The 24,495-nt window shown below is 42.4% G+C and overlaps 3 protein-coding genes across 3 annotated transcripts; 1 reads left to right on the top strand and 2 right to left on the bottom strand.

The window, feature by feature from the left end:
- The first annotated feature begins 11,288 nt into the window (after positions 1–11,288).
- napsa (napsin A aspartic peptidase) lies at positions 11,289–16,625 on the top strand. The gene is made up of 9 exons (XM_044100728.1): positions 11,289–11,478; positions 11,756–11,909; positions 13,026–13,149; positions 13,364–13,482; positions 13,571–13,770; positions 13,933–14,055; positions 14,222–14,366; positions 14,442–14,540; positions 15,681–16,625. The coding sequence occupies exons 1-9, from the start codon at positions 11,411–11,413 to the stop codon at positions 15,840–15,842; spliced, it is 1,194 nt and encodes a 397-aa protein (XP_043956663.1). The 5' UTR covers positions 11,289–11,410; the 3' UTR covers positions 15,843–16,625.
- On the bottom strand, positions 16,592–23,306 carry mief1 (mitochondrial elongation factor 1). The gene is made up of 5 exons (XM_044100727.1): positions 23,230–23,306; positions 22,945–23,114; positions 22,647–22,827; positions 21,277–21,548; positions 16,592–20,425 (listed from the first exon to the last, which is right to left on the bottom strand). Exons 2-5 carry the CDS (start codon positions 23,089–23,091, stop codon positions 19,598–19,600), a joined length of 1,428 nt encoding a protein of 475 aa, XP_043956662.1. The 5' UTR covers positions 23,092–23,114; positions 23,230–23,306; the 3' UTR covers positions 16,592–19,597.
- Positions 23,302–23,514, bottom strand: LOC122822232 (MIEF1 upstream open reading frame protein-like). The gene has a single exon (XM_044100729.1). The coding sequence runs from the start codon at positions 23,512–23,514 to the stop codon at positions 23,302–23,304; it is 213 nt and encodes a 70-aa protein (XP_043956664.1).
- Positions 23,515–24,495: the final 981 nt, after the last annotated feature.

Here is a 24,495-nt window from a genome sequence, read left to right as displayed (position 1 = left end):
TCAGAGGTCGGTCCTGTCTCAGAGGTCGGTCCTGTCTCAGAGGCAGGTTCTGTCTCAGAGGTCGGTCCTGTCTCAGAGGCAGGTTCTGTCTCAGAGGCAGTTTCTGTCTCAGAGGTCGGTCCTGTCTCAGAGGCAGGTTCTGTCTCAGAGGTCGGTCCTGTCTCAGAGGCAGGTTCTGTCTCAGAGGCAGTTTCTGTCTCAGAGGTCGGTCCTGTCTCAGAGGCTGGTTCTGTCTCAGAGGTCGGTCCTGTCTCAGAGGTCGGTCCTGTCTCAGAGGTCGGTCCTGTCTCAGAGGCAGGTTCTGTCTCAGAGGCAGGTTCTGTCTCAGAGGTTGGTTCTATCTCAGAGGTTGGTTCTATCTCAGAGGTCGGTCCTGTCTCAGAGGTCGGTCCTGTCTCAGAGGTCGGTCCTGTCTCAGAGGCAGGTTCTGTCTCAGAGGCAGGTTCTGTCTCAGAGGCAGGTTCTGTCTCAGAGGTCGGTCCTGTCTCAGAGGCAGGTTCTGTCTCAGAGGCAGGTTCTGTCTCAGAGGTCGGTCCTGTCTCAGAGGTTGGTTCTATCTCAGAGGCAGGTTCTGTCTCAGAGGTCGGTCCTGACTCAGAGGCAGGTTCTGTCTCAGAGGCAGGTTCTGTCTCAGAGGCAGGTCCTGTCTCAGAGGTCGGTCCTGACTCAGAGGTTGGTTCTATCTCAGAGGCAGGTTCTGTCTCAGAGGTCGGTCCTGACTCAGAGGCAGGTTCTGTCTCAGAGGCAGGTTCTGTCTCAGAGGTCGGTCCTGACTCAGAGGCAGGTTCTGTCTCAGAGGCAGGTTCTGTCTCAGAGGCAGGTTCTGTCTCAGAGGTCGGTCCTGACTCAGAGGCAGGTTCTGTCTCAGAGGTCGGTCCTGACTCAGAGGCAGGTTCTGTCTCAGAGGTCGGTCCTGTCTCAGAGGCAGGTTCTGTCTCAGAGGTCGGTCCTGTCTCAGAGGCAGGTTCTGTCTCAGAGGTCGGTCCTGTCTCAGAGGCAGGTTCTGTCTCAGAGGTCGGTCCTGTCTCAGAGGTCGGTCCTGTCTCAGAGGCTGGTCCTGTCTCAGAGGCAGGTTCTGTCTCAGAGGTCGGTCCTGTCTCAGAGGCAGGTTCTGTCTCAGAGGCAGGTTCTGTCTCAGAGGCTGGTCCTGTCTCAGAGGTTGGTTCTATCTCAGAGGTTGGTTCTATCTCAGAGGCAGGTTCTGTCTCAGAGGTCGGTCCTGTCTCAGAGGTCGGTCCTGTCTCAGAGGCTGGTCCTGTCTCAGAGGCAGGTTCTGTCTCAGAGGTCGGTCCTGACTCAGAGGCAGGTTCTGTCTCAGAGGCAGGTTCTGTCTCAGAGGCAGGTCCTGTCTCAGAGGTTGGTTCTATCTCAGAGGCAGGTTCTGTCTCAGAGGTCGGTCCTGTCTCAGAGGCAGGTTCTGTCTCAGAGTCTGGTCCTGTCTCAGAGGTCGGTCCTGACTCAGAGGCAGGTTCTGTCTCAGAGGCAGGTTCTGTCTCAGAGGTCGGTCCTGACTCAGAGGCAGGTTCTGTCTCAGAGGTCGGTCCTGACTCAGAGGCAGGTTCTGTCTCAGAGGCAGGTTCTGTCTCTGCGGTCGGTCCTGTCTCAGAGGTCGGTCCTGTCTCAGAGGTCGGTCCTGTCTCAGAGGCTGGTCCTGTCTCAGAGGCAGGTTCTGTCTCAGAGGCAGGTTCTGTCTCTGCGGTCGGTCCTGTCTCTGCGGTCGGTCCTGTCTCAGAGGCTGGTCCTGTCTCAGAGGCTGGTCCTGTCTCAGAGGCAGGTTCTGTCTCAGAGGCAGGTTCTGTCTCAGAGGCTGGTTCTGTCTCTGCGGTCGGTCCTGTCTCAGAGGTCGGTCCTGACTCAGAGGCAGGTTCTGTCTCAGAGGCAGGTTCTGTCTCTGCGGTCGGTCCTGTCTCAGAGGTCGGTCCTGTCTCAGAGGTCGGTCCTGTCTCAGAGGCTGGTTCTGTCTCAGAGGCTGGTCCTGTCTCAGAGGCAGGTTCTGTCTCAGAGGCAGGTTCTGTCTCAGAGGCAGGTTCTGTCTCAGAGGCTGGTTCTGTCTCAGAGGCAGGTTCTGTCTCTGCGGTCGGTCCTGTCTCAGAGGTCGGTCCTGACTCAGAGGCATGCTCAACATCTGGTCCACTGTAACAGGGTTCTTGACTCTCAACAATGTCCGAATCGTCTCCGCAGCAGATGACACGTTGGATCCACTTCCATGCCTGTCTGAGATTGTCTCCCTGAAAATGAACTTTTCTGGGACGTGTCAGCGTTCTTCTAAAACATTGTGCGACCTTGTGAAAAACTATTGGGTTCTCACTCTTTATCATTTTAAACAGTAGTTCTCTAACCACGTCATCATTGTCCCAGAGAAGTTGTAATATATCTCGGCAGATTTTCCTTTCTATCTCGTCAAAAAACACAAAATCTATGTCCTTTACTTCTTCCCACAGTTTTGGCGCAAGCTTTTTATGAACGGGTTCGGTGTGCTTCATTTTGTATGCGGCATATGTAGATCTTCGACTGGACTTATAAATTAATCGCCAAAAATTTTTTTCCACCATATGCCTTCTTTCATCTTCGGTTCCCCGTCTGAAACCGATCTCGTTCGCATCCCTCAAAAATTGTTCTGGGTCCATGTCAGGCTTAGTATATTCCTCCCTCAGGCAATTTTCATCCGAATACAATTCCTCAGTTGGAAATAAACTCTCTCTGACCTTTTTCTTTGTCGATGTAAACATCTTCTTTGGGGGAACAGGATTCTTCAGGTGGCGTATGAATTTTTCCACGATATATTCGTGTCCTTCTGGGTAGTCGAGAAGTGCAATGAGGTTCAGTTCAGAAGCGAAGTGGAAAGCATCTCTGGTAATGCTTCTGAAAATCCTTTGACTTAATTCCTCTGACACTTCTGAAAGAACGTTCACATTTACTTCTCCTGTTTGTCTTAGAAGTAACAGTAAAACTTTGCGGTGTTGCTCGCAAAACGTTTCTCTGACAAGATGCACTGTTGGTCCGTCCGCCACTTTCTCGATGACTTGCCACAGAAGGTCACTTAGAAAATTTCTTTTTCGATAATCGGGGGTTATTCTGCCTGGATGGACTTTGCTTGAGCGTTTCTTTTTGAGTTTGTCCCAAAAAGAGACCTGAGGTCTCACATAATACAGACATCATTTGAAGTCATGCTGATGACATCATTGTCAACAGCATGGCAACTGTTCCTGGGGTGCTAGTAGCCTACAGTGGGCATGTGCTATGAAAAAAAAAAAAGAATCTGTGGGCACTAAATACATTTTTCCCCACAAGTCTGAACTGGAAGCAGGTTGGCCGGAACAGGAGGGCCAGGGAGCCATTGGTCCCGCCACTTTACCGCCCTACACATTTTTTTTTATATTGAGTTCCACTTTTCTGGTTACTTTGTAAATTGCACTGCTCTTCTTCTCCTGCGTACTTTCCGCTATTTTCACCATTCAACATTTATACTACTCAGCTTGCTCTCCTAATGCCGGCTATATCTCTTGGTATTCATGACCTTCATACTTTTTATAATACTCAACTTTTTATAAATGTTTCACCCCACAGGGGAAACCGCGCCATCCTGTGGCAGAATTGAGAATTACAATATAAAATGCCTGTTGAGTTTCACAGTGAATGTTTCAGGTCCTGCCTATTAATGGCAATCAATCATCCAGTTTCAGGGCTGTCATGGAAGAAACAAGGCAGTGGCCATTTTGAAGTTGGGCAGTTAAACAGTTTTTATGCTGTTTAACACAAGGGAATAATTTGAACTTTTGACGTTGTTTTTTTTTTGTGCTGCATGGAGCATGTTTTTTGTAGTCACCGTGCTAAACGATGCCTCCAAACAAATGTTGATATCTTAGGAACCATAAACGGTTTGGATTTCATTCACCCACCGTTTTACTAACTTACTAACTTAAACTTAGCAAAGACAACTTTCTACTGAGGCAAATAATCAAACTCATCAGCAGCAAGTAACCCGAACTTGGATTTATGAGTGAGCAAGACGCATCTGCATCACCAGATGAAAACTCGGAATCATTCGGCAGCTCTCGTTGAATGCACATGCGCAGTTGGACACTGACGAGTGACGACGTGTTTGAAAGAAGCGCCAAACTGTCAACAATACGGCGGTTGCTGCAGCTAAGTTTTGTCATGTAAGTCCCACTGTTTTTTAGCAAACGTATGTTCGTTATCTCGGCCGTATAATTCATCCGTAAGTCCAGGTTTTGAGGTTAACTTTATGTGTAATGATTTAGCGATGCCTGGGACTAACGTTAGTCGAAAATATCATGTTTATTTAGTGGCAACAAGATGGAGGGCAGAGCAAAAAAGCTGTCCGGGGCGCAAAACAAAAAAAGGAAAAGGGATAAGGATAAAGATGTTGGCCGGATAAAAAAAAGCCTTTCAGTGTGTTTGAAATGGTTGAAAGTTAGTAGGTAAGCTAACTTAGCTTGCCTACTAACTTTCAACCACACTGAAAGGCTTTTTTCTTTGTTCAAGTTTACTACAAGTGGTAGTCTTAATATATATATACAGTATACATACATGATTATATATATATATATATATATATATATATATATATATATATATATATATATATATATATATATATATATAGATATATATAAAGGAGTGCGTCTTTTATTTATATTAGTAACAAACTATCTAAAAATAAGCAACAATAAGGAATCATTATGGAGATGTATTTATCTATCCTTACACCCTATCTATCTCAAACAAACACCCTTCATAAAGTCCAGCTTGATGTGTGCAACTGCTCCTCACCTGAGCTTCCATCACCTCCACCCTGATTACACCTTCGCTTTGCTCGTTTAATCTTATGTTTGTATCTGAACAATATGTTTCTGCATGTGCTTGCTTTATTACAAAAGAACAAGCTGATTCTGACTGTTAAAACGTAAACAATTTATGTCAGGTTTGTAAAGAAAATTTGTATTGATTCCAGTCATTGTTCAAAATGTATAGGAAAACTGTATATTGCAAGTTATTAGCTTTGCTTGCATTTAAAATTTTTAAACAAGGTCATCCAATTGTTAAACAACGCTGTATTTACAACTGCTTTATTGGTTCTACTCTCTCTCCAACAAATTACAGCCACAAGGTAACTGTGTGGAAACAACACCATTTCTATGAAAACTAAATAATGTAAATCAACTGAGCCACAACAAAGGAACTTTCAAAAATGTAAATAATATTGAAAGAGCACATTATGAAAAAGGATGAGTGCACAAGTCAAAAGGTAAATGTGCTTTATCAGAAATGGTTTAAAATGGCATGTCACAAAAACAACAACAACAAAAAAAACAACTAACAATGTGTGACAGATTATGGAAAGCAATTTATATTCTCTTTGAATTCAATGTTGGCACTCAGGGCAAAGTCCAGGTATATCGCAGTAATAACGAGGGTGCTCTCCTCGTCTTCCATTTCCAGTGAAGCCCAGACAGTCTTTATATTGCTGGTTGCAGGAAGAACATGTCACAACAGCAAAAGGAGTCCGGTTTTCTGCCTTGAATGTTTTTGAAAATTTGCCTCAGTTGATCTCACCTGTTAATGAAAAATCAATTTCATGCAGTAACAATGTCATTTCACATGTTTTAGGTGAAAAAAGGCAGAGGTCCTCACCATCCAGCCAAGCAAAGTGAGTCTTCTTCCGGAAAACAGGGTGAGACACAATGGCTTGAAAGGACTTGCATGTCAATGCCAAGGTGAGATAAGCTGTGTCTCCCTATGCCAGTATCACCTCCTGGAGAATAGCTTCAATTACATGCAAAGGCATCTGAAAATAAAAAAACAAACTAAATAAGAACCAGGTGCATTGCAAGACTGTCATACGGGAAGAATGGCTATGACACATATGATTATGACTGAATCTGACCTGTAAGATTGGCGGTATCCTTTGTACCTGCATGGTGAAGAGCATTAAACAATAATTAATACTTTATTTCTCTCAGTATCTTATCCTTTCCATCTCTAATGGTATAAAAAACTCCATCCAAATAATGAATTTTAATTTTAAAAAAATAATCATTTAGGGTTTTAGTCTCATTTGCACATAAAGATATACAAATCAAAATTACTCGTGCTTCAACCCTTTTAATTCTTCTATCCTGATTTTCTTTCAGACTTAAAAAAAAATAAGGACAGAACAAAAGTACACTGTGAATGAACATAATACAAATTACATGATTTAAAACAACAAAGTGATGAATTTTGGCTACAGCTTACCTCACATTTTGCCCTCTCATCAACTTTTTTCCGCTTTCTCTCCTTTTGTACTTCTTCTCTGGACCTTTTAACCCTCCTGTTATGTTCCGGGTCAAATTGACCCATTTTAAAGTTTTAAATTATTTTTTTTTAAATAGTTGAAAGTATTTTTTATTTATTTATTTTTTTTTGCATGAAACTTTTTCTATTTGCACTCGACACATACATTGAAAATTAATTCATTTTACACATTTGCACCACCCCCCAGATCAACTTTTTACATGGACACTGTTTGGGTCAATTTGACCCGGCAGTCAAGTTAAAGTGCAAAAAAAGATTAAAACATGTCCAATTCTATATGTTTCCTTGTAGCTATGAACCACATTTCACCACACACACACACATACATGCGCATGTGCACACCCACGAACACACTTTCTCACTATTCTCTTTACTTCACTAGGAAACTGTGAGAAAGCAGGTGTTCATACAAGTTTTGACGGGAATCTTTTCTGTTCCCTTGGACAAACTCCACCCACACTGAGTGGACACGAACTTTTTTGCTGTACCCTAGAAACGGACATAGCAGGAGGGTTAAAAAGGACAAATTGAAGGTTTTCTTAAAAAACTGACATGTGTAACATGACGTGGTACAGTGCACCATTATTGTTCTTACCTCACAGGGAAGTTTCTCAAGAGAGAGAGACACCACCATCTTCGTATTGTTATCACATCATCCTGTGGACATCACAGGTTCATATTTAATGAAATCTCCAACAGAAAGCATAGACTCTCATCTGTTTCCTTACCGCGCTGAAATCAAATGATGGTCCCATTACAAAATACAGTGCATACTGTTGAGAAAAATGGGATTATTATGTCTATACAAACCATACAACAATATGGTGGGTGGAGGCGGATGTTACCATCATCCCGCAGCTGTTGGACAGTCTTTGTTTAGGCAATCCCTGTGGTGTTTAAGAGAAAATTCAAGAAGGGCGAAGAAAATTAACGTGTCATTATCAAAAAATAAATAAATATGAGACTACCTTGAGATTGAGAATCTCATCTGCAAGCCACTCTTCTGTGAGAAACTGGTCTACATCACTGTTGGAATCAGGCAAGTGGACTTTTTCCACTCTGTGTTTATCAAAGTGTCAGATCGTCGTGTCTGTGGTCCAATCCAGGGGGATCAGTTGTGATAAGTAGGTTTTACAACAAAAGGATTCTTGCAGCCAGCTGAGAAATGCAATGGAGCCAAGTAAAAACCATTTTTGAGTCACACTAATGCATTGAATAACTTGGTGCGCAAAATGTTTTCAATTTTTCTGTTGAATAGACACCAGACTTACGTGGATAAAGTCCACGGCTAATCACTTCCATAGTAACTGCTTCCCAAAAAGAGCATGCATTCACTTCGCTATTATAATGTTGAGGTGGGTTTGGTATTTCACTAATTTTAAAAATAAAACAAAAAACACAAGATTCCATTTTGTTTATTATGTTCATTTCAGATGAGTCTAGCATTTAGAATAACAGTATTTTCATACTTGCAGGTTTCAAACCTAAAGATCTACCCGGCATACTGAAAACACCTTTCTTATGGAGATCCATGACAACAACTGCAGGATGATACCCACATGAAATGCATGAGTGTTGGTAGTCATGGTCACTTAGACCTTCAAACGACAGATGTGCCTGCAGGATCCGATCCTTGTTAGGAAAGTTCTTTCCTTCTGTGTGTTCGATCATTTCGATTATGCGACTTACAGCAGTGTGAGTTTATGGAAAGAATTAGGACACATTTACAAAACCACAGTAATGAAGATGAAAAGTTCACAAATGTGTCTTTTACCATTCGTTGTAATGTGTTAAAAATAACATTCACATTCTACACCAATATTAAAAACTACAACTCACCTGCAACGCATTCCTCAGTACCAGACACAAATGTATGGACAGCAGCAGGTGATCGTTGAAGTTGTGGATACCATCTTCCCAGTCTTGATATCGGTAAACCATGGAACAGTTGGGGCAAGTCTTCCTGTACATTGATATACCTACGAGAATATTAAAAAGATTATTAAGATCTTACGTCGACATGACGGAATAAAAATAGGAATATTTGCCGTGTTCTATGTTTTCTGTGGTTATTTTGAGTTTCCTGTGTCTCTGTGTTGTCCTGTCTATCCCTTTGATTAGTTCCCAGGTGTGTCTCGTCCCCTGATTACCTCATGTGTATTTAGTGTCACCTGTGTCTCTGTGTCTTGGTCGGATCCTCGTCACACTTGGCGTCCTGTTCCCTGTGTTCTGTCTTTTTCATTAAATTTATCATTTTTACACTTTACCGGTTCATCAGCGTTTTTTGCCTCACCTCCACTCACCAAATCATGACAATAGTATTCTTATGGGAATAAAAATAGACACTTGTAATCAGAGCAGAGTAGAGTAAATTACAAACCTTTGACTACTCCTGTCATAGTCAATATGTTGGCAGTGGAAGATACCAGCTGAGGGTCACCAAGACCGGCGTGCTGTCCACATTCTGTGCATTCAGTCTCTGATGGGATCAGATGTTTGGGGAACCCATTGAGAGCCTTGGCATCTCTACTGCTGGTAATAAGACTGTCAGGAAGATCAGCAGGTATTTTCTTCTGGTAAATCAAATACTTTATTATCCTCTCTGCTGCTTCCTCAGTGATGGAACGACTTTCCTCCTGACATTCTGATACTGTTGTCCCACACATAACATCCTCCTCTGAATTTACCGCCGCTTCAAACATGTCTGGCATTTTTTCAAAGAGATGCCACTTTGCCGTAGCCTTGTGTGTACAGGACCTTTTGCCCTCTGTACATGCACAATGCCAGGTATTTTTTCCTTTGTCATAAGTGACAATCACCCTTCCAAGTCTGCTGAAAAACGCCGTTTTAGGTTCAAAGACAGACACGTGAAAAGTTGTGTCTGTCCCACTGCCAAAAAGAAGAACTGAAAACGGTGTATTATTTGATAGCGCCTCCTGCTGATTTTTTAAAAGTTCTTCTTTTCTTTGAAGACTGAACCATAAGTTGTCAACCAGGATGTTGAGGGTAGTTTCAGACAGAGGTCCTTCTGACTCTGTGGCGCGTGGACAAAAGCGTAATGATTGAATGTGTTCGCACTCAAAAGGCAAAATCCCACTTCGCTTGGCAAACTGTGCATTCACATTACACCTGTCAAGCTCACATTCTGACCTGTGAAATTGTGACCATGTGTTTTTTATTACATGTATAGGTGTTGATGGACCATAAAAGGATTTCTCAACAGCAAAAACACCTTTTTTGGCATCCACACTGTTAGGTAAATTGTATTACTAGTATTATCAAATATTCGTTGTATCATGTAGCCTTGTAGTTACATTTAGATAATGTTTACTTATATGCTTTTTCTCTTTTACTCTTAGTATAAGTAATGTTTCTGTGTGTTGAATAACTTTGAATCCTTCCTGAGGCCTCCCTGGGAGAGATAGCAGTGACAATCACTCCCAGCAGAGTTTATTGCCCTGCAAGAAGCTCCGCTCTCCTTTGTTTGTTAGATAGCTATAAAGCCGTCGCCTTGAAGACATACAACGTGCCCTGCTCAACCCCATGCCTGAAACAACAATATTCTAGTGTGTAGATAACATGTGTCTAGATAGTGATTGTCATTAGCGCTGCAACTATGTGATGATTTGTTTCCCCCTGTCCTTTGAGAGTTGCAGCGTCCAATGTGAGAGGGATCCTAAATGCAATAAAAAGAGGAGCAGGCATATGTGTTTTCAGAGCGGTAGGAGATTGTAACTGAAAGCACGTCTGTGTCTGTTCTCCTCGCGAGTACAAAGAATCTATCTCTCTTGTCTTTCCTGTGTTTGTTTAATTTGTCTTTAATAGGTGTTTAGACCTGACACATACACTGACTCTTTAAATGATGATTTTGTGAAATCAGCTCCACGTTTTCCTGGCGTTTTCTTTTCAAATGAATACGAAGATTTGTTTTTCTCAGGTGCAGATTGCACATTTCACATATAACCATGTCTTCTGAGCGGACAGGTGCTTCTATTGCCTGGATGTTGGTAGCTGCTGGTTGGACAGGTACCTGGTCTGATGCACAGCTGACACCTTATGGAAAGTCATTGTGTGGTTAACCAAATGATTAACAAACCTGTCCCTTCTGTCAATGGTTGAAAAACAGTACGGGCAATGAAAGTGAGATGTGTCTCTAAACTTCAAACTCCACTCATCATTTTTAGCTCGCAGAAAAAGCAAACTGACCAATATGTGCTTGCTCTTTGGACTTATTTATGCTCTGAATTTGGAGTACCCTCAACAACTGAACTTTTTGTAGTCACCGTGCTGAACGATACCTCCAAACAAATGTTGATATCTTAGGAACCATAAAAGGTTTGGATTTCATTCACCCACTGTTTTTATCAGAAGGAATAGGGGAACGTTTCTTTCTTTTTCAAATTTTAGGTTTAACATGAGTTTTTTTGTCTTTGTTTTTTTTTTTACATTGCATAGAATATATAACTCTAACTCTACATGCAAGTGGAAGCCAAGATGCAATCATTAGTATTTTAGCTGCTTTTAGCCTTTTATATAATTTTACCTTATAAACTACGGTGGCCCTATGGTTTAGGTTGGGAACCACTCTTCTCCAGCAATTTCTAATAGTGTTTACGTGGAATTTTTCCTTTATTCAAAAGCTTTTACTCCTCTTCAATAGTTTTTCTGTTATAATAATCCCATTTAGGCACTTTGCAGGATTATAACTTGTTCTGGTGCCTCTGCCTATTTCTTGCATTTTTGCAAGTCTTCAGCAGTTGATTTCAAACGTTGATTTCAATGTTCAACAAAAGCATTCAGCATTCACACTTGCATTTTCGCAGGAAATGTACACTTTCTAGTTCTTGTTGTATTCACCTAACAACTAGTGACACGTTTATTTAAATACTTACGTTCTTCAGCCAATCAGAGCCCATTGTTGGTTATTTTTCCATCCAATGACAGAGCTGCATAACGGGAATACCCGAGAGAGTCCGGACATTTCCGAAGGACCTTTTAGCTTGGTGCGTCAGTTTAAAAAGTGGGCTGTGACCGCGGACTCGTTTGTTTCTGAAGTGGGAAGTGGGTTTATTCTCTCGTAAGAAGCACATACATGAGACGAGTCGGGATGCTTTGTGTTGTCTTGGCGCTGCTCGTAACTCAATGCGCCGCCGTCGTAAGGTAAATAATGTTTCTCACTTGGTTAGCCAACAACTTGTTTGGTTGAGGAATGCGCGTGCGTCATTTAAGTTGTTGTGCGGTATTTGACGCACGCGGGCTCAATTCCTCCACAGCCAGCGGTGTTAAGGAATTAGTTTCTTTTAAAAAATGAAAACGGTAGCTAGCTGTATTTTTAAAGTTTGCTTACGAGGAGGAGCAATGGACACGGATGCGTGTTTTTTACCCCCGTGATGCTCATGCGTCGCCGCGTCTTAATCTAATAAACATGTCGTTACAGAGTTCCTCTGTATAAAACCAGAAGTCTCCGCCGCCTCATGAGCGACAATGGGAGGACTGTGGAGGAACTTCGGGCTCTGGCCAAGAGTGTCGGATCTCCGGACAGCTCTCCGTCCCCCAAGCTGCCTGTGGAGAGGCTGACCAACTTCATGGATGTATGTGCACCTGCAGAGCGCCTCGGTTCAGATTTAAATGGCGGCCAAGTTAAACGTCATGTTTCATCACATTTTTTACAGCGCTAATATTGACTCAGGCTATCATTTGGCTACTGTTTTACATGAATACCTTCTGTGTTTGCCACATTTTCTGGAAAAAAAAAAAAAAAAAGATCGCTCTTTGGCAAGAAATGTATTTATCTAAGCAAATATTTGACTGTAAAACTCCTAGTGGACAGGGGTGTCCCAACGTGATTTCTCAAGAGCCAGCTTCTGCATGGTTTAGCCGTTTCCCAGCCAGTGGCGGTTCTTGCTTAATTATGCCGCTGGCACAACAGGTGAAAGGAAGTCAGGATGTCACAGAATGTCTTGCACTGACAGCAAACTCACCCGGATCCCCTCCCCATTTCTAATGGCGCCCTGGGTAACTGCCTGTAGCAAAAGCTGCCTCTGGAGCCAATACAGCTGCTTCAAATTCTCAACATACAGTACAGACCAAAAGTTTGGACACACCTTCTCATTGAACTCAATGAGAAGGTGTGTCCAAACTTTTGGTCTGTACTGTATGATCAGGTTTTGCAGTGGCCTGGCAGTGAAGCATTCATTTAGATCAGGAAAGGAGAAATATCTCCTCTTAGGCCTTCAAAGAAATTACTGTTTGTTTACCTTTGTGATTTCTAAAGATTGTTTTGGATTTATTTATTTAAAATGCACAGTGCATTGTTCATAAGCATGACTCTGCCTGATTTAGCCATGCTAGCTAGTTTGCATGCGCGTGTTTGATTCGAATATTCAAAATAAGAATTAAAATAGATGATGCAACACACTCGACATTAAGACCAATAACATCTGATTCAGCCAAATCACACAATGGGGCAAAACACAAAAGATCTGAAACAAAAACGGAAGTTAAAAGCTCGGATAATGAAATGACCCTGTTTTGGGGATATCAGAGTAAAGGGGGAACCAAATAAAAATTCACGCAGATTTTACATTTTTACAAGACTTTGAAACAAATCCTGGGATTCAAGTTGGAACAAAATGAATTTTGCGATCTGTAATGTGACAAAATGTGAAAAAGCCTTTTTATTTTATTTACTTGTTTATTTTTTTTAGGCCCAGTACTATGGCGTCATCAGCATCGGCACACCTGCGCAGAACTTCTCTGTCCTGTTTGACACCGGCTCCTCCAACCTCTGGGTCCCGTCTATCCACTGCGCTTTCTTCGACCTGGCCTGCTGTGAGTTCGCCTTCCAACTGCGACCTTTTAATTCTCTCACTTTATTGAGAGAGTTTAAATTCAAAGCGGACTGAGGATTTCTTACTCCATTTGAAACTGAAGCCTTTTGCAACACAACCAGTTTCTGGTTTTAGTGGTAGCCATGACTTTTTGTAAGTTGCATTATAATAAGCCATCTTTTTTTCTTTTTTTTTTTCTTTACTTTTCCGCCCAGGGGTTCATCGTCGCTACAACTCCCAAAAGTCGAGCACGTACGTGAAGAACGGAACAGAGTTTGCCATCCGGTACGGCAGAGGCAGCTTGTCTGGCTTCATCAGTGAGGACACCGTCTCGGTGAGTTTAGAAAACAAATCACTTGACCTTTAACGCTACATTCAATGATCAGTCTGTGCCATTTTGAACTTAATCCCGTCGCTTGCAGGTTGCGGGTTTATCCGTGCCCGGTCAGCAGTTTGGAGAAGCGGTGAAGCAGCCTGGCATCACCTTTGCCGTTGCGCGGTTCGATGGCGTCTTGGGCATGGCGTATCCCTCCATATCGGTGGCTAAAGTCACCCCGGTCTTTGACACAGCCATGGCGGCCAAGCTGCTGCCACAGAACATTTTCTCCGTCTACATCAGCAGGTGGGTTTAAGACAAATACGTTTTACAAACGATGTTTTTGGGGATTTACTGTCACTGCGATGAGGAAGAAACCACTGCGAGGTTTTGGTTTGTTGGGTAATCTGTTGAAAAACCGTTTGCATTGAGAAAATGCCTCTGTCGAAACGGATTTGAACTCTTCAGGGACCCGAAAGCAGCAGTGGGAGGAGAGCTGATGCTGGGTGGGACCGACCCGCAGTACTACACCGGAGACCTACACTACGTCAACGTGACGAGAAAGGCCTACTGGCAGATCGGCATGAACAGGTGAGGCTCTGCTGCTTTGAGGAACTGGAATAAATTAGAGGAAGTTTCAACACGTTGGTGTTCTAATCTGTTTGACTGTATGAAAGTGACATTTATTGGTGGGTTGTTTTTTTTAACAGTAATTTACACGAATAGCTTTTAATCTGTGGTTCTCCCAACCTTCCAGAGTTGACGTGGGCAACCAGCTGACACTCTGCAAAGACAGTTGCCAGGCAATTGTCGACACAGGAACGTCTCTAATCGTGGGTCCAGCTGCAGAAGTCAGAGCGCTGAACAAAGCTATCGGCGCTCTGCCTCTGCTGATGGGAGAGGTAAAAGTCGCGCATCTTAAAAAGTCTTGCGACACTCGTTGCGTCAACTTCAGCGGTCTCGTTTTTCCTCTCCAGTACATGATTGACTGTAAGAAGATCCCAACGCTCCCCGTCGTTTCATTCAACATCGGAGGGAAGGTCTTCAACTTAACTGGGGAGGATTATGTCATGAAGGTATTTATTTTATTCACTTGTTCCTGAAGGAATTCCACATGATTGACTTCACCTCGTTTTTCCTAGCAGTGATCTTGCAAATGAGTACATCAGTCTGACTTTCAAAGCTCTTTCTAGCTGCTATCTAACTGAATTGCCATTTTTGCAAATCTTGAATTTGAAAGTGACACACGCTGAATTTGAGACTATTTAAAGTAAGACAAAGGAAGAAGTTTCTGTCTTCTAGTTTGAATCAACTTAGTGGAAAAAATGCTGGAGGAGCCTCAAGGTGTTTATCTGGCAGGTTTGTTTACACAGTAGAAAAAAACGTTGCATAAGGTGTGAGTGCTACGTTTGGCTATTAGCTGCTAACTATGCTGAAATCGCACTAAATTAGAGGCAAGTTTGGTCAACTTTCTCTTTGCCTGATTGAGTTTTACATTGAATAAGATTCTTTAGACGCCTTTAATTTGTTTGTGAAAACACAAAAGTAGTATTTTCAAACATTCATCTTCAGGAGAAACAATGAATGAACCACTCAAACTTGGACTGATTATTACAATAAAGGAGCGGATACCAAAATGCAAAATGTACTTTTGAGTACTTTTCAAAAATCACATTTCAAAGGGGCATCAGATCGACAAAAACCCTTATTCACTGCTTGTCTATTGCAAAATAAACAAATATAACAACAATTCCAACCATTAAGGGTAGATTACCTTATTTGGTGAGCTGTAATTGCATACTGTCTAGAAAGGAATTAGATTAATGTATTTAAAAATACAGAGAATCACAATAATTGCACTTCAATTTAAACTGGACTGATTATTAGAAATAATGAATGATAAAGTCAAAAGTGATCCTATTCGTTCTGCAAGGAGGAGCTTTACTCGGCATGTTTATTGCACGTTGCACTCAAAGCCTGAACAATCTGTTATTCATTCAAACTATTTTACCAGAGAAGAAACTTGCATAAAAAATTAAATTCAAAGAGCATTGTTTACTATTTATTCAATGGTTTCCCATCTCAAAAAGTGAACACAATCTGTGAAAAAGCTCATACAAACTGTGTGTGACGTCAGATACAGTTTAATTATTCCAACCTCATGGTCAACAGTGTACAATAATCTTGTCTGTTTTTCTCCTTCCCCTGTGTTGCAGGAGTCTCAGATGGGAGTGTCCATCTGTCTGTCTGGGTTCATGGGCATGGACATCCCGCCGCCGGCCGGGCCGCTCTGGATCCTGGGAGACGTATTCATTGGGAAGTACTACACCGTGTTTGACAGGAATGAGGACCGAGTCGGGTTTGCACCCGCCAAGTGAGGAGACGGATCAAAGTTCCTTTCAACCTCTAATTAGACTTTCAAGAAACGTAATCAGCTGATCAGCGCAAATTAAAAAGCACAAGGAAGAAATGCTACGGTTCACCATTTTCCCAAGATTCAAATTTAATAGCGAGAAAATTCAGCATGTTGACGCGCATCGACGCCTCCGTTTGGATACTTATTTGTTGCACTTATGTGGAGCTGCGTTATAATATTCAAATTTAACTTTGCGTTGTTCTGGTCTATTATGCGGATTTCATTTCCTCTGCTTAAAACCTTTTTTCTTTTTCTTTTTTTTTTGTATTGTAGCTGAATTAAAATTCTATCCAATGTGAGCTTTTCAAAGCCGAATAAAAAATATTGATTGCTTTCATTACACCGACTTCAAATCATGTCCTTACAAAAACGCAGAGACAGTCGACGATCATCTCAACATTTATTGAAGTACACAAAGTTCTCCAATGTTTAAATAGAGCTCATGGGTTTCGGGGTTGCATGCATCACAGCATATGGCTCCACCCTCCACTCAGAACAAGCGACCAGGTTTGGGTTTTATTTTCGGACGTGGCGCGGCGACGCCTCACTTTAGCACAGTAGTAATATACAGCATAAATGAATATGCAAAGGAAGACTCATCATATGCACAGAAAACTCTACACTCTGACCAAAGCACTTAATGATGCACAGATATGTAGCTTTCTATGTCCTGCATCAGTGAAAATAAATATTCAGCTCTATTTTTTTTTCGGTTACAAATGTTTAATAAATACAAAAATATTCACTTGGTTTCTTTTGTCATGATTAAATAAATCGATCAATGTACACAATATGAACAAGATTACATGTGTGGGGATGAGGAGATGTTTCAACTATATCCTAAGGCTAAGAGTGAAAACAAAACGACTCTAGATGTGACTAACTCTCTACTTGAGTCTGGCAGCCGTTCCTACTCGTCCACACTTTAAATTTGGAATAAACCTTTATATTCTGGATTTCCCCGAGAGCTAATCACCGATTTCTGAGCAAGTGAACACAATCTTTGGCTAAAAAGCAAAAGGAAAGCTGCCTTGCTAAAGTATTAATACTCCCAACATTTTCCTATGAGTGAAGCAGAACTGATGGTGCACTGCACGTCAACCCCATCTCTTATCAGTGGCAGCAGCATGCTGTGGGGACAGAGGAGGTCAATTCTGGAAGAGAACCAGTTAGAAGCTGCACTGCCCTGAGATCAGGTTGGAGGTTCACCTTCCAGCTGCCAGAGCGACAGTGGAATGCTGTAGCTCAAAGGATGTTCATGAGCATCAATGGCCTAGTCAAAGTCCAGACCGAAATAAGATTATCTGTGGCAAGTCTGAATGTTACCCAGATGCTCTCTGTCCGTTCTGAGTGAGCTTAAGCTGCATAAACATTTTCCTACTACGGTAGAAAACAAATATGTAACTTTTCTCCAGTTTGGGTATCAGGGTTCCAATGCAGACTTTAGAGGTATGGCATAAAGCATAATTGGGTATTGAAAGGTAAGTTTACTAATCCAGTAAAAAACAGAAACTTTTCTGAGAAAATGGGGTTAAAATTGACTTTTAGCTTTCGTTTGCAACATAAAAACAGAACACGCTGGAAATAATTCAACTCAACTTTTTGAACTTTTGGACCTTCTTAAAACTTGTGAGACAAAGGTGTCACAAGTTGGTCCAATTAAGATGCTAGAGATAGTTCTGACACTAACTTTTTTTTATTATTCTCACCAATTAAAGATATAAAAGATCACAAGCTGTGACTCATGACTGTGATAATTCAAAAGGTCCGTCTCTGTTTGTCACGACGCAAAAACGTAGAAAAAAACAAAAAAACAAATGCCAACCAAGTTCAAATGTCTGTGCTCAAATACTGAAAATGGAAACATTTTGAAAGTTTTGGAAAGGGAAAATTTGCCAGAATTTCATTCTGGCAAATTTGTTTTGCCAGAACTTGGTTGTTTGGTTCCAAATTCAAGTGGAACCAAACAGCCATATTTGTTTGGTTCCAAATTCAAGTGGAACCAAACAGCCATATTTGTTTGGTTCCAAATTCAAGTGGAACCAAACAGCCATATTTGTTTGGTTCCACTTCAGAACCTGCAGCGTTAAATCAACAAACCGTAGAGTTCAAGAAGCACGAGTACTGTAGCGAGACGCTGTACCTGCAGGCCTGTGCTAAGGTCCTGATCCTGACCTAAGATTAGCACCTGGAAGCTATTGATCAACACAAAGATCAGACGGGCAGAAGGAGTTTACAGACTACAGGTTAATAATGGATCCCTCCTGGTCCTTTTAGCCTTAGCGACAGAGACCTGCACCGTAATCCAATCTAATGTCTGGCTGCTTAACACAACACTGCCTGAATCCTTTACGTTAATCTGCATTTACACACACACACCTACAGGCATCAGAATGAACAAAGTGCTCAAGCTGAAACTAGAGGACCTTCTGCAGCCTGTCTGGTAGTTGTTGTTTTTTTATGGGTTTCCTTATATTTGCTACATAGATTTAGGCTCCATCTGGGGAATGCAGGATCTACATCTGAATGAACCAGATGGGGTTAAAGTATTTTCTGATAATTTGTGTCCACATCCAAGCAATTAGAGAATACAATTTCTTTTTATTCCAACAAACAAAGAGCAGCTTCCTATTTTATCTTCCGGGCATTTCCTGCTTGCCTTATATGGTCGTCCTGTTTCACCTCCTGTTTGGATCGCAACGAAACTTTTACCATTGCGCTGGAACCGAGACGTTCAAAACGTCGTCTTTGCACAGCGCCGCGCAAAAGTCACAACAATTGAACCTTTTTCCCACATTTTGTCACAAGTGAACACGTGAGGGAGAATAAATGTTTTAGCCAGAAGTTGAAGCAGTTTGGCATAAATGAGTTCAGCCATCTTTGTTTTGATGCCACTAAAAAAAATTTAAATAAATTCATGCTGCTTTCAGTAGATTAAATTATAAACACGTCTGAGTCTATTTTACTCATGCACTGGATTTTATTTGAAGATTGGGGCTGAAAATAAATGCACGCCACACTTTTCAGATCATGAGCCACTTCATTTGGGTCTGTAACAAATTTGACTTAAACAGATTTAAAGTTTATGGTTGTAAGCTGACAAAATGTGAAATTAAAATTCAAGTGGTGTGAATACTTTTGCAAGGTACTGCAGTGTGAAATATGTGAACCAGCCACTGTATTAATGAAATTTAAATATGCAGAAATTTGATTTTTACATCGTTTCATTTTTAAGAACGCCAAGTCGTTGAGGCTGATCAGGATTTTATTACACATTGGCTTGCCGTACAAACACTTAACATTACATTCAGTCCTTTGAAACGAGATTAAAAACAGATTGGCCATAGTAACTAGCCATAGTAACTGCAAAATGAGGTGCAAGGAGTCCAAATAAAGCTGAATTTGTTCGTTCCTCTTTCTAAACCACAGGAAGGTAAAGACCTCAGAGGCGGTCTGAGCTTAACGGAGCACAACAGCACAAAACTTCATTAATACAATGGCTTTGAGGAGACTCTAATACAGTGTCATGGTTACTCACTGATGTTTTTTAGAGGTAACAAGAACAAAAAGAGGTGATTTGTTTTCCATGCAGGTTCTTTTCTTTTGGAGCTTCATCACGACTGAAGAATATTTAGACCCCCAAAGATAAAAAAATAAAAATAAAAAAAAATTTCAAAACTGAGGTTGGCATCTAATTTGTTGCTTGTTTGAGTTGTTTTACGGCTCCGCAGCAGTTCTCAGCAGCTGCTCTGGATCTGACAGAGCGCAGTAGAGCGTGTACCCCAGCTCGTCCACTTCCTGTTCCGTCAGCTCACAGAACAAGTTAACTTTGGGGTTGAGGGCGCACGGCAGCCTCCCGGCCTCTAGGTGGCCCACCAGCGCTCGCAGCAGCTGCAGGAAGCGGTCGGCCAGCGCCTCCCGCGTCCAGTTGCCTTCCTTCTCGCTCAGCAGCAGGATGGCGTTGGTGAGCTGGCTGGAGTTGAGGCGGTGGAGGGCGGGGTTGAGCTTGCACGCCGCCTTCGCCGCCTTGAGGCAGGCGTACCGGCAGCCGCCGTCCTCCTGGTCCAGCGCCCGGAGGCGCGCCGTCTCTGCCACGCGGAAGCTCTGCCGCCACAGGTTCTCGTGGCGCTCGGCGGCGAGCCGGTGTGGCTTGGCGATCAGCGACGTTCCGTCCTCCATCACCAGCAGAGGCAGGAAGTCCACGTACAGCCTGCGGTCCGTCTCATACTGGACCTCCAGGGTGAGCGTCTCTGAGGGAACCACGGGGCGGATGATGTAGTCCAGGACGCTCCCGATGGCGGGCCAGTTGATGGAGCCGGCGACGAGCTTGTCGAAGACCTCCAGGACCGATTTGGGGGAGAGGTAGCCGCCGACCATGCAGCGGTCCCAGTAGCTGCTGCTGCGAGGGAAATACTCCAGGTTCTCCCTGCGGACGAGCCAGAACCCCGGGATGTTCATGATGGTGTCCTCCCCGGGGATGGACGACCACAGGTTCTTCTCCAACACAAGAGGCACCATCAGCTGGGCGTGGTCGGCCGTCACCACCTACAGGATTGGAACGTCTCAATTCAAAATCCCAGATTACTGGAGAGGAAAATTTGTATCCGTTTCCCACTGCATGAACCGTATCTTTGGCTAGTTTGTGCATGAAGAAATAAATACTTCTGGATTATTCTTAAACGAAACATTGAGAGAAGGTGGCATATCTACAAGTAAAGAGAATTTTCTCTTAAACCTCAGAAGTTTTTAGATTAATCTGGGAAATATTTGACTTTGAAAACCTGAAAATTTGTGCAAAAATGAAACAGAAATTTTGAAATCAATCTCTTAAGCTTTGAAATTCAAAACATTTCGACTTTTGAAACCCAGAATATTTCAGGGGGGTTTTCTAGAAAATTTCTAATAACCTCAAATTTCTTGAGTTTTTTTTTTTCAGCAGAAATGTACTCGTTTTTTTTTTATTATGGGACTGTAAGCTACTTGAACCGTCAACGTGTCTTCTGGTGGTGTCACCACAGACAAATAAATGAAAAAAAAAGAAAGACCTACTTTTATAATGAACACATCTTTTAAGAGATCAACAAGGGGGATTATCAGACTGTACAAGACTATATCCTATATGTTTGTGAGAAACATTTATTACTCAAAGGCACATATAAGCACTTGATTTTTTTTTTCAGAAGCAGTCTAGCAAAATATGGTTAAAGCATTTTTGTCTTTATTTCTTGTTATTCTCTTTAAATCATTTAATTATACAATTTTTACAATTACAAAGACAAACAAAAAACAAATAAAATAAAATACGCTTTCTGGAAGTGTTTGTTTCAACACACTCGCAAATTAGCCGGTGGTACGGGCCGCGCTTCCGGAACCGGCCGAGCAGCGACGGCGCTCACCTGCAGGTCGTCATAGAGACTGCCGCTGAGGTACATCTCTCTGAGCGGCATGTCAGGCAGCTTGGCGTGAAGGAAGACCCTGAGCTCGGCGCAGATGTCCAGCGCCGCCCTCCTGGCCGCGGCCTGCTCCTCGGCGGGGATGTTGACCCTGGTCTGGTAGAAGTCCCACAGATGTTCCTGCAGAGAGAGGCGCATGCGGGCCTGCATCAGGCTGGACCGGGTGGCGCCGCTTCCTCCCACCGCGGAGCGACCTACGGCTCTGCGCAGGCAGTCTGAGGAGACGACGGAGAGGCTTTTATTGAGAATGCGGCAGAAGTCAGAGAGAAGAAGAGGGGAAACAAACTTCAAAGCTGAGGGACGGATGCTGTTCTTTGCAAACGTCATCAAATCCCTTAAACAAATGTAAAGTTTTTAACAAATAATCTGAACTTTCTGACAGTGCAACCAACTGCCTCCAGACTTCAATTAGTGAATAATAATGAACTTAATCCATGAATGAAATAATCATCAACTAATTTGGTAACCAACTAATATGGAGTACAAGTGCAAAAACAAAGAAGCAATATGCTGAAAGAAAAACAGAATCAGAGCAGTAATTAAGCCGAAACTGTACAAGATGCAGATGCATCCTTTGCTACGAAAGATTAAGTGTTCGCTAAACAAATCCAGTTATTGGATTTTAGACACTAAAATACATTTTCAAATAAAAAAATAAAAGAATTGAATTATTACTTTATTTGCATATTTAATGTATTTCCAATTGTATGTTAGAAAGGATTAGGTAGTTAACTGAATTTTTTTGGCCATCCAAGTAATTGTCAGAATAATCAATACATTCATTGATTAGTAAAATAATTGTTAGTTGCCGGGATCCAGACAGAGTCCAACTGAGAATCCGCACACTTTAAAATTTCACAACTACATTCTACATTATGTTGGTCTAATCACATAAAGTGCAAAATAAATACTTTAATGTTTGTTGTTTGGCAACAACATGGAATAAAGTTCAAAGGGAAATGAAGGATTTTGCAAAGCACTACATTTGGGTTGTCAAGAGGTGGCAAAAAAACAACACTAAATCTAAAAGCGATAAATTACTTTAGGTGATTCAATAGGTGGTCTTGTTATCAAGAACCTAAAAACATCAAGAAATCCTCAGCTATGGGAAAACAGAAGGTCCAAACCCACTGTAAAGAAAGAGTAACAATCCTCCGAGGAAGCTGTCTGTCGACAGAGAAAAAAAGACACCTGGCTGATTGTCTTTTTCATAAACTCAAATACTGCGCAACACAGGGAAAAACAAAAACAAAAACACGCACATCTGATAATAGAACAATGACGTCAAAGTGACAGAAGAATATCCGCCTCACCTGGTTCAAAAGAACAAGAGGTCGTGGGCAGAGACTGCAGGGAGCGGCTAACCGTGGACTTCATGTCGGGGTTGAGAACTCGTGGAGACGAGCCCACCCACGCGGGCTCTTCCCAGCTCCTCTTCCCCATCTGCTGCATCTTGGTGGGGCTGGTGGGGGCACTTATGGTCCGGTCATACATCTGCACAAACAACAGTCTCAGGTCACGCCTTTAGAAGGGAAGTTTTCTCCTAAATCATACATGTGGAGGTAACCAAAAAAACAAGGAAGAAAAAGAGACTGGGATTGACAGGCGTACTCTTTTGACAGCAAGGGTCGCGATGCCAAGCATGGCTGCCCCGCCCACCCCCAGAACAAGTTTGGCGTTGGAAAGCATGAAGTCGATAGCGGTGCCGATCCCATTGTCATCTTTTTTCCCCTTGCGGTCTCCGTTCACGCCCGCCATCCTGCTGCCGAAAACACACAAACCTGATCATAGCAACAGAAAGAAGGCAGAAGAAGAAGAAGCTATTGCTCCATTGTCAAGAGGTTATAATACAAAACAGGTTTGGTAATTAAAACAAGCATTCTTTGTTGACTGTACCTGACGACCTGCAGATCTTGACGACCTCTCGAGCCCACCACCGGGTGTTTCCTTCCCCTCCCCCGCCCCGCCCTACATAAGCCCGCCCAGCCTGCTGTTGAGAAAGAACTGGCCCCTCTTCAGCGCTTCCTCCTTGTCCTCGGGTACGGTCAGGGCCTGGCAGCGCCGAAACTCACGGGCCACGGCCCGGCGGTAGTAGTTCCGGTCGGTGTACTGAAGGTGACGCCCTGCACGGAGCAGCGCCCTGTACAGCTCCAGCACGGCACCGCGGGACCAGCTGCCCATCAGGGAACACACATGGATAGGGTGGCGACCCTAGATGCTGAGCGAAAAGGACAACGATCAGGCTGAGTCAACGCTGATCAAAGAACAACTAAATGTTGCCCAGAAGTGGAAGAAGAAAAATAAAAGATTTCACCCTGAACTAGAGAGGACCAGGAAGTCCTTGTAAGATTCCCCCAGAAAAGTGATTTAAGAATCAAGGAAACTTTTTAAAAGAACATTAGCGAGACCTGAATGTAGCAGGTGCAGTTTTTGCATGAAAACAATAAACAACAATGAAGAAAACAACCTGAAGACTGTTTTAAGTGGCCTGTCATAATACCCAGTTGATCAATTAATTGCATAATAAATAAATTGAAATTAGCTCGATATTTACATTTTGATGATTTAGATTTTTCCTCAAGATTTCCCACCAAAGCATTATGAGCCTGGCGGGCTACCAGGCTTTACTTACCTCCCCACCAGGCTAAGAGTTGTTGGCTTATTTTTATTTTATTTTTTATCCACAAGTGACATTAAGAATAAAGACTGGTTAAGCTAAGTTTATAAAACATAAGTAATCCTTAGCAGACATCTTGTTAAACAGATAACTGCATTCGATTATACACAGCCTCCATAAAGACGATTTATTTAATCCACTTCTGTATTTTCCTTGTTTTTGATGTTTTCTTTCCAAAATTTCCTGTCAACGTTCAACATTTTTTTAACACGAAAACACGGTGGGGCGACTGGTGGACCCTACCACCAGGCTTAGCTGGATTTCTGGGGGAAATGCTGCATTTTATTTATGATTTCGGTTGTTGCGTTTTACTTTCTATATTTATGATATACGGTCTTAACTGTTCTGTACAAAGTTAAAGTTTATTGGCCTTTGAGATTAATATTCTATTATCAATACATTACTTGAAAACGGCCTCAAAAACAGCAACATAATAAAAAGGGACAATTGATAGTCCAGAAAAATAATTTTCCCAAGTCTATCTG

This window comes from Gambusia affinis, linkage group LG19 (genome assembly GCF_019740435.1).
Source record: "Gambusia affinis linkage group LG19, SWU_Gaff_1.0, whole genome shotgun sequence".
Classification (NCBI taxonomy): domain Eukaryota; kingdom Metazoa; phylum Chordata; class Actinopteri; order Cyprinodontiformes; family Poeciliidae; genus Gambusia; species Gambusia affinis.
Note: the sequence above shows the minus strand (reverse complement) of the source record. Positions and strands in the feature narration are given on the sequence as shown.